Raw genomic sequence first — 13,759 nt, forward strand, 5'->3', positions numbered from 1 at the left:
CTACACCCCGTTGCCTCAAGGAAGTGCGGGGCTTTCCAATGGGAGCCTAACCAACCACCTCAATAAGTTGCGCGCGAGTGTTTGTGTTGGTGTGTGTGTGTGTGTGGGGGAAAAGGTACATCTATTGTTTTAGAGGATTATCATGTCTACATGGAGGAATGCCCCCAGTGAGTGGACCCACAGGAACACACACCAAGAAGGGGAAACGATAGCCTAGTCTACTCCCAGCTGAATGGCACTGGTTCAACCGGTAATGCCCTTTTTTTTTTCACATTGTTTGCAAACTAAACAATAGTGGCGTTTTCATTTCGTGTTATTGTTTTTTAACATGGCCTACATCACGTCTCTTCCCCTGATATGATGGAATGCCATTAGTAGAAAGCCGAGCCCCGTTAATGTGCTTAAATACATTCAGGCACGCAAGAAGGTCCGGTCATTAAGCCTTGCCTCCATTTACATCATGATAATTAAAAGGACCATTCTCCCCTACCCCATGGGGACTCCCACAGTTCCCACAGTGTTTGGCCTACTTTTCCCCATAGGTGCACAAGCGGGGGCCCACGGGGGGGAGGCCCATGTGCACCAGAGCAGACAACCCGCTCCGCGGCTGGCAGGTGGCAGTGTGGCTGTGATCTGGGCATTCAACAGCCCCACTGCTACCTATTGTAGGCCTACCTCCTGCCCCTGCCAGCCTTGATCCAGGATTAACTATCAAACAGCCCTTTAATGCAGGTTACCCGCTTTGGGAACAATTCACTGAAGAACAATCAGTTGATTAATTTCCAAACGATTTTCCTGTGCTGTCGAGCAAATAATAATACTTTGCTGGGGGGCGGGGGGTATTTTTTTTTCTCCCCACTCCTAAATCCTTCTCTCTCTCTCTCTCACTCTCTCTCTCTCTCTCTCTCTCTCTCTCACTCTCTCTTTCTCTCTCTCTCTCCCCCCCCCTCCAGCCCCTCCCTCGCCCTGTTTTAATCAACAAATTAAAACATAAATCATGTTTGATCTTTATTTACCTCTTGCTGCGCAGTTGGCGGAGGTCAAACCAGATTAGGGGGCAGACTGATCCCCAGCACAGACTCTCGTGGACACGCACTTCTGGAAAAGCTGCACTTTTACCCCCCACTCCGCCCAGTGATGTGGCTATTGAATAAACTCAAATGTGAAATTATCCAAAGAACGTTTAAAGTTTTGTCCTTGAATTCTTGTTCTGGAGGGCTCGTAAATGGCTTTGCTGCCGCCCCGCTCTTAACGCTGTTAAAAGTGGAGGGCCCTTCTAGCAGCTTTAAATGAGCGGTATATTGTTCCCTGTGCTTTAAATAGCAAGGGAAGATTTGGCAGCGGGACACTGTGGTATGATTTGGCCATCTATATTTTCTTTAAGCCACCTCATAAATCCGTTCAAAAGTTCCTCCGCTTCCCACTAACAGGGAACCCGATGCAAGGGATTTATCCTCAGGCATCCGACCGGACACCCGTGTACAGCGGGCGGTGAGGAAGGTCCTAATTAGGTCGCATAGGTAGCCATAAATAAACCTCACCCTTTGAAAATGGGTCTTAATCTTTGCTTTGCTTTGGAATCCCTTAAATATGACAGTCATAGAAGAATGACTTGTACTCTCTCTTTGATTGGCTACACTCCTCACAGATCTTAGGACAAGACTAGGACACAAGTCATATGGTCCTACATTGACCACGTCTCATCTCTCTCTGGTCTGACCCGAGAACCCCTCTGACATTCGCCACGCCCGTCTCCACGCCGAGACGCCCCCCCCCCCCCCCCCCCCGCCGAGACGCCCCCCCCCCCCCGCCGAGACGCCCCCCCCCCCGCCCAGAAGCACAACACTAGGGGGCCACAAAAGCGAAAGGGTCCCTTGCGAAATGTCCTGATGATGTGGGTGGAGCGACGTGAAACAATTTGCCTGATTACTTCCCATTGATTCCGTGGTACGTTTTAAGGCCCCCCCCCCCCCCCGGACCCTGGGCCGCGTCGTGACGGCCGCGGTCAGCGGACACCGTATTCATTTCGCCGATGCGCGACTGAGCCAGCTTAGCGCTAAAGGCAAGGCGCAAATCCAAAGCCTCCCGAGCGTGGTTAAACAGCGCCCGGCTGAAACGACAGGCTCGCTGATACCTGCTAACTCAGGCTGCCAAAGCCTCTGAGTGGGGGGGTAGGTTAGGGCCAGAGATTTGTCCCGGGCCACCAAGGGAATTAAAGCTTACGGAACTTTTTCTGGATTGGACGGTGTTCGGCGAGAGAGATGGTTGTCTGAAATACTTATTCAAAAGGACTGCCGCTGTATAGCCGGACTGTGTTGGAGAATTTAACTATACCCTCAGAGGGATCATAAGCAACATCTTGCCCTGTAGGAATGAACGGAGCGTGGACACTGGACAAGTCTTCTGAAGAAGCTCTTGCTTCTTAGAAAGGTCAACCGGTGCTCAGGCCCGGTAACAAGTCACACCAGGCAGTATTACCCGGGGAAACTTCGGGTTTGTTCAGATTGACAAAGCGTATATTCGGTTTGTTCAGGGACAGATTACGTGGGTGTTCAGAGAAGGACATTGATAAATTAGATGATGATGATGATGATACACGCCACAAATCTCAGAATAACAAACGACGGATGTTGGTTGGCGGTGAAGCCATGCATGGGCATGGGTTGATATCAACCCTGCTTTGGAGCTCATGGGAGGAATCACAGAAAGGAGAATGTGAAAACTGATTGCCGAAGCTAAAAGAAGGAGGTGTTCTGCAGAACAGCCCGGCTTTTGTATGACTGTTTCAGGTTCTACATAAGAGAAAGAAAGAAAACAGACTTGCGCTCACCTGACTGTTGATATCCGCTTTGTGCTGCAGTAGTAGAGAAACCAGCTCCTTATGTCCTCGGTCAGAGGCCCAGTGCAGCAATGCCCGACCCTACACACAAAAAAACAAACACACACACACATTTTATCTGCATGTTTTACCTGTTACAACATTATTCATGTTTTTATCTTATAATTTGTAGATTCCTATTATCTCTTAATCTAAACACTTTTCTTTTAACATTGTGAATGAAGGGGAAAAAAACAAAACATCTTCCCATGCCAAGTCAACTCCTGGGCAAACGATCAAACGTTGTGCATTTACGGCTGGTATCAGAAAATGAGTCTTCCGTGAATGTGTCTACTGTGTAGCCCCCAGCCGCACTCCTGGCCTCTCATTCCGCTGCAGATCGCTGCCCAACGACGAGACCCTCTGCTTCCAAGGAAACATGGAATTCAGCAATAATCACCACTTCAGACCCACTTGACCTCTTCCACACATGCTCACACACACCCTGTCCACAGAGCAAGGAAATACCAGATTACTGCGTGCGTGCGTGCGTGCGTGCGTGCGTGTGCGTGCGTGCGTGTGCGTGTGTGTGTGTGTGTGTGGTGCAAGTTCAGCAGGTCCTGGCGTGGACCTACAGATTCTGGAACAAATTGCAGACACCCACACACAGTCTGTAGAGCGTTGATGGATGGCAGGCTGTGGAACAACAAAACCAGCACAGACCCTAATCAGCAACTCCCTACTTTTTCCTCACACACACACACACACACACACACACACACACACACACACACACACACACACACACACACACACACACACACACACACACACACACACACACACACACACACACACACACACACACACACACCTGCATGCATACATGCAAGCACACTGGGGCTAAACTCTTTTGCTCAGTGCTTCTCACGCTTACAAATCCATGAAAGCCCATTTTTCAGTCAGGCCAATTAGGTAAAGCAAACTCCCCGAGTCCTTCTCCGTTGCTTAAATCATATTGATCACCATGGCTGCGTTAAAATGGATATTTATGAGCCAGGCCTGAATACCAATTGGTTCATCCCTCTCTTTCCACTCTCCCCGCCTCTCTCCATCTCTCTGGTGTACCATGCTTCACCGCTATCATCACAGCACAGTTCTCCCCCTTAGGACGGTCATCCCACCTGTACAACATCATGATTTGTTATGGTTTAAGGAAAGTAGCCTATTGCCGTCAGAAAGTTCAGCTTTCCTGAATTTTCAAATGTAAAGAAGACAAGTTAACCATGCTTGAGTTGGCATCGTTTTTAAACCAATAGTTTTCCATACATTCATAGAGTCGTCAAACTGCTGTCTTATCGGGGCGAAAGGAGGTAGATACATTGAGGATGTACTCTGTAGTGTAGCAGGTTTGGAGAGAGTTCCAAAGAAGTGGTACACTTTTAACGTAGCATACTTTTACACACACTTCCACCATCTCTTTTCCCCTCAAACACAATCACACTGGTATATACACACACTGACGCGGTCTCTGTCTCTCTCACACACACACACACACACACACACACACACACACACACACACACACACACACACACACACACACACACACACACACACACACACACACACACACACACACACACACACACACACACACACACAGTGGATGTATCACAGACACACACTATCACCTTCACTGCTTCCTGGCAAAGCGTTGTGCATGAATATCAAACTTCACCACTGCCCTCTGCTGGTGAGGACGCCTGTACTGCACCCTAGTGGATGAACCACAGCATCAACAACAATGGCAGTTGGCCGACAAAGCTCTTTCTACCCAGGACCCCCATCCATCTGCTGTTAGACTTGGGGGGGGGGGGAGGGCCTTCAATGCCTGTTCTACTGAGGAATGGCCGAGGGCTGGGAGAGGAAGAGGGGGATCGAACCGACCAGATGAATGAGGGACTCACATCAGGAAGTACCTGAGGTGGGTAATAGCTTAAGAAGCCCTTTTAAAAACGTATGGATTGTACATCAGGGAGCCGCATGAGGTAGTGCCGGCCGACCCCATGTCAACACTTCTACAAATTCAACCGCAATTGAACGTCCACCGGAGGAACGCCGTGCGTCCGGGATTGGTCAATGGGTTCTTTATGTGGATTTTGTTGATTGTTTCCCTGCTCATCCACTTCCTTCCTGGTTAATTCTGCACCATGCGTTCCCGGCAGGGAAAAGGGTTCCAGCGTGTGAGCGGATGGAACTCATCAGGTCTTCCAACATGAACAACCTGCACACATTGACACACACTGCAAATCTCGATGTCCCCTATCTGCTTCATAGGGTTATTTCCTTCATGTCCTCTCTTAAGCTTTGGAGCTTTTAGCAGGTGCAGGTAAGTTGCCGTGGTAACGCAGCTGAAACAGTCGTTCGTCGGCGTGGTTACCTCCTCGTCCTTTGCGTTGACGTCCACCTTCTTCGAGCTGATGGCCGCGCCGATGTGCTCCATGTTGTTCTCCCTGCAGTAGTCAAAGATGTTCTTATCCTCTTCCCTGGGGGGGGACAAAGAAAAAAAAAAACGAGAGTTTGAATGAGTCAACTTGTTATGCTCTGAAAAAGGGCATCTGTTTGGACGAGGGTGCACGGGTGTAAAAACGGCACACGAGAAATGGCGGCACGAGATGGCGGCGGCAACGCGTGCCGCGTCCCTGGGGAAGGCCGGCGTACAGCCATGTACGCACACACCGCGTCCTCCCCTCCTGATTATATCTGGTTCTAATCACCTGCTACCAAACAGGGGGGGGGGGGGCAGGGCCCACGGGGTGTGTGTGTGTGTGTGTGTGTGTGTGTGTGTGTGTGTGTGTGTGTGTGTGTGTGTGTGTGTGTGTGTGTGTGTGTGTGTGTGTGTGTGTGTGTGTGTGTGTGTGTGTGTGTAGGGTGCAGGCACGGGTGTGTTTGGATTGTACGGGTGGGGGTGGGGATGGGGATGGGGGGGGGGGGGGGGGGGCTTGTGTGGTGATGGAGGGCAAATCTCATTTGGAGCTTTACGCCTTCCCCTCCCCTTACCACCACTGGCCATTCAGATTAATTTAATTTAGTGCACCATTGTCTGAGAGACCACCACTCCCCCCTTCCCCAACCACAGATAGGTTTCAGCCCCCCTGCTCTCGCCATGCCAACAGTCTGCTTCAAGGCCAGTCTCCCCAGTCTGTCCCAGCTCCTGGTCAACCAGCCCTGGCCTCCCATACCTCTGGTGACCAGGATCTCCTCCCCCCTGTGTGCCTGTGGTGGTTTGGGGCCAAGGGAATATCTCCATGCTAATTGTGTTTGTATTATTATTATTATTAATGGTGTAGTTCCATTGACCACATGAAGATGAATAGCGAATGCTTCACTGTGCTTAACAAATAAGATCAATGGCCAGGGACACACATGTGTGCCGCATTAATATTTCATATTCATTTATGATTTGGGTTTTGTTTTGAGAACGTATGCCTTTAATTGGCCACCCACCAAACACAAACCAGCCCATCATGTAGAGTGAAGAGCAATAGATCTTTACAAATAGTGGAAATAAAAATATATCCATGACAGGGGCAATAGGGCCAATTGCTATTATTGGCAAGTGAATAAAATGGATGATACTTCAAAAAAATACATAAATTACAATTCTTATATTGCATGTGGGGTATTCAGTGTTATTTCCCCAAGCATTCTTCCTCAGTTCTTTTATATTCGTTTTTAGCGTGCTACTTCTTCTCCCAGATCCACTTATTGTGCCTTTACTACTGATCCTATAAAAACACATGTGCTCTCACACACACAGACACAGACACACACAGACACACACCACCTCATCAGCCAGTGATGAATTATGAATAACTCATTACACTTTTATCACCGCCAGGTTACGTATGAGCACATTCATTTGCATCCCCCTGATTATCAGCGTCATGTTTATTCATGAGCTTCCAGGCAGGGCCACACCCACTTCCTCGTCTGATGGCCACGTTGACCCCGAGTGTCTCTGTCGTGTGGCCGCCATCCGTCTCCCGCGGCAACTAATCAATAGGCCAGCACATCAGTCTTCTATTGATGGGAAGACAGGACCGGCCCGACGGGCACATGACAGACGCTCACATTTATGTGCCAATGTGCACGTGCAGACACACACACACACACAGAAACACAGAAACACACACACACCTAATTAGCATACACAATCAACTAAACTAAAATGAGATGCTGTTTAACCACACATATTTTACTAAGAAGATAACATGCAACACACATACCCGTACAAACACACACACACACACAAAGAAAGAAGCACATAGGCCATAAACAAACTTATGATTAATGTCAGCCCTATAAACGATGTGACATCAACAGTTTCGCAATGCATGCTGGGAAGGTCACACGCTACTCTGTCATCCCACCAGCTGGCTACCAAGGGTTTAGTGTGTGTGTGTGTGTGTGTGTGTGTGTGTGTGTGTGTGTGTGTGTGTGTGTGTGTGTGTGTGTGTGTGTGTGTGTGTGTGTGTGTGTGTGTGTGTGTGTGTGTGTGTGTGTGTGTGTGTGTGTCTCTCTCTCTCTCTCTCTCTCTCTCTCCAGCTTGGTGTACTGGCAGATATGTCCTTCATCCATCAGCCTACACTGGCCACAGTAGCGAGGAACACTCATCTACCTGGCCTGGGCTCTACTGATCAACACTGCAGCCACACCATCCATCATGCAAACACACACACACACACACCCACACACATACAACTATACCATCCATCATCACATCCCCTATAGGCCCCACACGCTCAACATGTTCACCCGTCCCACCCCCCAGCCAAGGCCAACAAGTAGAAAGATCCTATGGAAATAAAGCGCAGCGTCTTCCAACAAGTTGTTTTCAGGTCGCCCAACAACAATACTGCCTGTGTTAGGGAGCCGACCCCTTGCATGAGTATGAGAGAATCACAAATGTGCCATTCAAATACACCTCAATCACATGGCTCTGCTCACTGGCCCAGAGATAGCGCCAATCAATCTCGCTTTGTCAATACGCACCATATACACATACACACACACACATAACAATATTGAGATGAGAAAGCAATGCAATTAACTCCCGGCCTGGTTAACAGGTGTGTTGCTGTTTAATACAAAGTAGGTCCCTGCATGTGTGCATGCATCAGCCTTCATGTGAATGTGTGTGTGTGTGTGTGTGTGTGTGTGTGTGTGTGTGTGTGTGTGTGTGTGTGTGTGTGTGTGTGTGTGTGTGTGTGTGTGTGTGTGTGTGTGCGCGCATGTGCACCTGTGTGTGTGAGAGAGTGTGGTGGGCTTGTGTGCAACAGTATGTTAATAAGAGGAAATTAGAATGCAGTGGAGCAGTGAGTGTGACTGTTCCAGCAGGTTATGCTCAGTTTTAGATGAAAATATGCGTGTGTGTGTGTGTGTGTACTTGTATGTGTGTGTGCTTGTATGTGTGTGTGTGTTTATGTAGACTAGTGACTAGTGTCGGGCCATGTAAATGACTTCCCACTTCCTGGTCTCTCTCGGGACAAGGCTTGGCATTGGCCATCGCCATGGGTACTGCCCACCTGGGAGTGTGCCGCCGTCCACACACACACACACACACACACACACACACACACACACACACACACACACACACACACACACACACACACACACACACACACACACACACACACACACACACACACACACACACACACACACACACACACACACACACCGTAAAACGCAATTAAACAGGGGAAACCCTTGCCGCCTCCCCTCCCCTCCCCACCATGCATACTAATCACTTACAGCCATTTAGCAGGAGAACCTGCATGGTTCGCCCGTCTGGTTTTCATCTCCAAAAGAGCACCTTTTTTCATTGAAATGAAGATGAGCTTTTTAAGCATGAGTAGGTCTGTCAGGCAAGAGTAAATGGAGAATGTTTCCCATTAACATAAATCACAAGTGGAACCGATTTCCAGCCCCTGAACGCAGCCACGGTCTGTTGGATTTACTCCGATACGCCAAGTGAGTCTGGTGGCCACAGAGTATTGGCCTTCAGTGAATAAGAAGCGGAATTCTAAACAAAAACAAACAAAGTGAGGATGCAAAAATGTCATGAATGAATACAAATTAAGAGCTTCAGAAAAAATACCGAAGCCAAATAAGTATAAGTAATCATGCTGGCGACCAGCAAATTTAAAACTGTGCGACAAACAAATATAAATGCCAAAATGACTGAACCACCTCGGCCAGCAATCAGACATGAACAAGATGAACCATTTGTTATAAATGGTCTGTATATGGTTTAACACAAACAGAAGGTGGGGCTGTTCAGGAAAACAACAACATTGTTGTGTGAGAGTCATCATAAAGTATTGTGAATTATTGCCTCGGTTGTTTTCATGTCAATACCTGATAGTTTCTTCCTGGTACAAAGAGCTGACTGCCGGACCTCCGAAGCCGGTTCTCTTCTCTGCGCCCTGTGGTACAAACAAAAACTACATCGTTAGGGCACAAGGGCACAGACACACTGCTTCACACACATACAAATAACTCAACCGCAGCTTTTGTATTTTATTTCTTGTCTTAATTCTTGTAGTCTATCTTGGTTCAGTCTAGCTTAGCCAATTTGGCTAGCCCACCTGAGCCAATATTTATTTTTATTTTTATATATATTTATATATATATATAGATATTGTTACTACACAGCTTGTGCATTGGACAGACATGACCTCACTGGTGATACACTTGTTACAACCATGCACGACAACAACGTTAACAATACACTCGGTATTGGGACTCTTGTTAATCTCTTATACGCTTTTTTTTTGAGCTTGCACAAGACAGTTGGGGATGGCCCGTTCTTTATTACCTCGTTTATGGTTCCCTTCCCGCTCGTGACTTACAAAAGGAGCCCCAACTAAATCTGATTAGACGGCATTTATGTGAGGAACGCGACGAGCACAAGGGACCGAGGGGGGGCGCGTGTCTCGGAGTCCCGACCTAATTCACTTGGTGAGGACAGACTATTCGCTGATGCACCGGCCCCCTGAACCTCAGCACTACAATATAACAGAACGTCAGCATCCGCTCAACAATAGAGCCAGGGATAGAGGTCAATGTCTGCTGGCTATTATTCTCTCAAAGCCCCCTTCCAGACACACACACACACACACACACACACACACCACACTTATACCGTACTCCACAAAACAAACTGCATGGCCGCCCTGCACTGCCGTGGCACTCCGCTTACTCTAATACAATCAGTTCTCTATTCATAAGAGACAAGGGGGCGGCTGGGTGGCATTTGTGCGATTGTGCTGGCCGGCCTTCCCGGCCCGTCTCCTGCTTCGGTATTGTGCGACTGCCAGGGTGCCGGGATAAGCCCGTCGCTGCACCCCTCGAAGCTAAAGTGGCAGAGAAAGACCACCTGTCACACGTGGGGGGGTACGGGGGGCCTGATGCTGGCTGACACCTACATTGTCTGGGGGGGGGGGGGGGGGGGACGGTGGATGTGAGGGGGTGGGAGAGGGTGGGGTTGTAGGGGAACATGGGCATGATGAAGAAAAGAGATGGTGACAAGAGGGGAGGCGGAGACGCAGGTAGGGCGGTATCGAAGCGCTATCGAAGTAGGGGGGCTGGGGGGCGTGGGGGGGGGCGTGGGGGGGGGCGTGGGGGGGCGAGTCAAACAGAGAAGAAAGCCACAGAGGCATATAGGCTAATCAGACTAAAACAGGATGGGACGGGATGGACCTGCATGCAGGTAACATTATCTTTAAACCAACGGGGAAAACAAACACATGGCTAAGGCAAAGATATAGCAAGTATATCTCTACCTAAAGTGTAGCACAGAGGCCCTTAAATGATGCGATGGGGAGAATCCATTATGTCATTTAATCGTACTTTGTCCTATTGAATGGAAACGGAAGAAAATCTGCCTAGAACTAGGAAATGTGGACAAATCTGAAAGGCTGTTCTCGCTAAGCAGACTCTAGCTGCATAGATCTCCAATAAGACATTTGAAAAGGTTGGATAACGCCCTTATGAATCGTACCTTTCTGCAGACCCAGTGAAAATGTTCCATGTCATGACTCAATAATTTCAGCTACCAATATATTTCTTACTTTTACAGGATTTGGCCTGTTTGACTGATTTGTTTCTTTCATCATACATCACATTCTTAGCACTTTGTATATTACACAATTCTTGACGTAACGTATTCCAACACAGTCAAACATATTCCACTACCCATTGCTGAACTCGGAAGGTTGTTGTTGTCAAAGCTAAATGATTCCACTGTTTCCTTTTCCCTTCCCAAAGGTAAGTGTATCCATGGTTACATTTCGCTGTTGTTCCCTACATCAAATCCCACACAAAAACACAGCGATGGAAGATTAAAATATTTTTTTTGCCCATGAACCGACACACAAACAGACACCAAACAAAAAAACCCTGAAAACACCAATCACAAAATAACAAAAATGACTTTCAATAGCATTTCTGTATTCTTGTCTGGTCTTAGGTTAAACTGTGAGACAGTGACATCTTATGGCCAATGTGCTGAATTGTATATAAAAACACCAGCTTTAAATAAACCATTTCCTCAAAGTTGTGTCATCATATTTTGTCTTCATAGCACACAACACATGCTCTGCTTGTGTTTATTATAATCCTCTATAGTCATATAGTGCGAGAACTGAGCTTGTTATCACCTTCAGGGTTCCTTCAGGGTCCAGAGTATTGACACAGGAGATGTACTCCTGCATTGCCTGTTCTGCCTCTAAGTCTCCCAGTTGCTTCCACGCTTGCCTAAAGAACACATGGCATTAACATGAGGTGGATGGGTCATTTGCGGAATGGAGACCTGTTACTACACTGACACGGCAACCGTAGGAAAGCAATGGTTGTTCATCACGCACCTTCCTTTTTGATATTTAGAAATATTTAATTATTATACATCATCATTGACATAGTGGCCTGACGTTGTAACAGGGTATAATTACCTAAATAGCCAATAATAAAAATATACATTACTTGGTAGTTTCTAGGCATAATAGCGTGAAGTTTTCTACTGAGTATGTCAAAACATTTGGTCTGATGTATAGCTTGTATAGATGTATAACCCCTATACCAAAGAGTAAGGCTAGTGCCTCATTGTTCAATGACCAAAACGTGTGACATATTGTAGGATTCACGTGCCTACAATGCTGTCATAGGTTTTACTTGGCAACAATAGTAATTGCATTGGCTTGAATACTATTGATCACATCATTGTCCAGTTTATTCATTACATACATTGTTCAAAACAAAACATACCATTTCCTCTGTCCTTCAAAGTCAAAAAAGCCTGGCTTCGATGTATTGCACTTTCCTACTTTGACCTGTCAACACAAAATACATGTAAATGAATGAGTGTTTTCTATTAGAAGGGGAACATGTCAACATATAGTGAAGTTACAGGCAACTATATTATTATTACTATTATGATCAGAGCATGCTTGTACCAAATGTCGTCATTGCAAGCGGTTTGTGTGGTGTGTTTACTTTCTAGGCACAAATACTGTCAGTGTGTCGTTGTCTGGCCATGGCCAGCGTCTACTGTTTATGTCCGTAGATTGCGCTATCTCCACCACCAGACGGACGTTATGAAGACATCCAATCATGTGACGTATTGAGGGCTGTACGACAGTAAAAATAAGGATAGATTAAACGGTTCTCAGGGATATCCTTGTCCTGGACCGTATTGCCTTCGCTCAAACCAGATAAAGTAATGTGAGTGGAGGTTAAGTGTCGCGTTGGTAAGATCTGACCATCATACGCGTTAGGAAGGATAGTAATAAGGTTCTGCATTGTCACGCTGGCATATGACCCTGGTAATCACCTGTTTGTAGCGGGCATACAGGTAGAGCAGCTGGTCTCTACTGGCCGTCTGAACCAGCTGTCCTACGCGGTCCGCAGCTGCCTGGAATTCCTCTTCCAGCTCTTCTCCTTCCAGTCGGTCGCCTACATCGGCTGCACCACAGTCAAATCTCGCAAGATCAAGAGACGAGTCGTCGGAATCTGAACCTGCCCCGCCGAGGGGCTCTCCTGTATCAGGCCGAGCCGGATCAGTACCTGAACCCGTAGCCGAATCGGGCGAGGACGATGGCGACCGAGATGCCATTATTTAAACCGTGATAATGTGGAAATATTCAGCAAGGCTAAAACGTCAAAAGCGCCCGATAAGGAAGACTTACAGCGTAGCTCTTTAATCCTTTAGCATTAGGAATGTTTCCCAAGTCGGACTGTTTGTACGAGCGGTCCGTCTTCGGTCCAGCCCTCTAAGGAGACCGTCGAAACACGACCAGGAACAATAGTTCTGTTTACATTTCGCAACAAACTAATATCGTCAGTAGAATCTCGCCGATCCCTAGAACTGATTTTAAATCCTGGATTTGTTCCAATATATCGGAGAATCAATGCAAAACGTACATTTTAGGAATCAGCCCGTACAAAATAAAATATCGATATCTTTGCAAAAACCCATCTACATATTATAGCGGCTAATTTGTCAACATGGTTTTATCTTCTGGGCGTCAGCTTCCATCAAATAAAATGGTATAGCCTACCTGTTGTAAGCGCTTAAAGAAAATGTAAGGTGGTTGTGTTATCTATAAATTCCAGCAGATGTCACTATAAGTCCAACAACGAATGTATTTTTTGCGCGTTCACCGGCATACACCTGAACCGTTCATCTCTGCCTTGATTCAACTAGTCTTCTCGCTACAGGTGGTTGATAACTGATGCCAATCACGAAACGATCAACTGCCTATACAGCCGATATGTTTTTAGGCTCTTTTTTTTTTATAACCTACTCGAAATAAAGAAGAAACGTAGGAAACAAATTAATCTATAAATGTGGTAATGAACGTGGTGGTTATG

General features: G+C 47.0%; 1 protein-coding gene across 1 annotated transcript; it reads right to left on the minus strand.

The window, feature by feature from the left end:
* Positions 1-2,005: 2,005 nt before the first annotated feature.
* On the minus strand, positions 2,006-13,178 carry acbd6 (acyl-CoA binding domain containing 6). Its single transcript, XM_060067844.1, has 6 exons — positions 12,720-13,178; positions 12,155-12,219; positions 11,551-11,647; positions 9,248-9,315; positions 5,262-5,367; positions 2,006-2,920 (listed from the first exon to the last, which is right to left on the minus strand). Exons 1-6 carry the CDS (start codon positions 12,999-13,001, stop codon positions 2,786-2,788), a joined length of 753 nt encoding a protein of 250 aa, XP_059923827.1. The 5' UTR covers positions 13,002-13,178; the 3' UTR covers positions 2,006-2,785.
* Between the last annotated feature and the right edge of the window lie 581 nt (positions 13,179-13,759).

This window comes from Gadus macrocephalus, chromosome 12 (assembly GCF_031168955.1).
Source record: "Gadus macrocephalus chromosome 12, ASM3116895v1".
Taxonomy (NCBI): Eukaryota; Metazoa; Chordata; class Actinopteri; order Gadiformes; family Gadidae; genus Gadus; species Gadus macrocephalus.

Bases quoted from the DNA above. Each gene is read 5' to 3' on its own strand.
- acbd6 (XM_060067844.1), bottom strand. From the start codon at position 13,001: ATGGCATCTCGGTCGCCATCGTCCTCGCCCGATTCGGCTACGGGTTCA. The intron at 11,648-12,154 runs GTATGTTTTGTT...TGTGTTCTTTAG, and splicing joins TTTGAAGGACAGAGGAAATG to GCAAGCGTGGAAGCAACTGG. The intron at 2,921-5,261 runs GTAACCACGCCG...TTTTGTGTGTAG, and splicing joins TCAACGCAAAGGACGAGGAG to GGTCGGGCATTGCTGCACTG.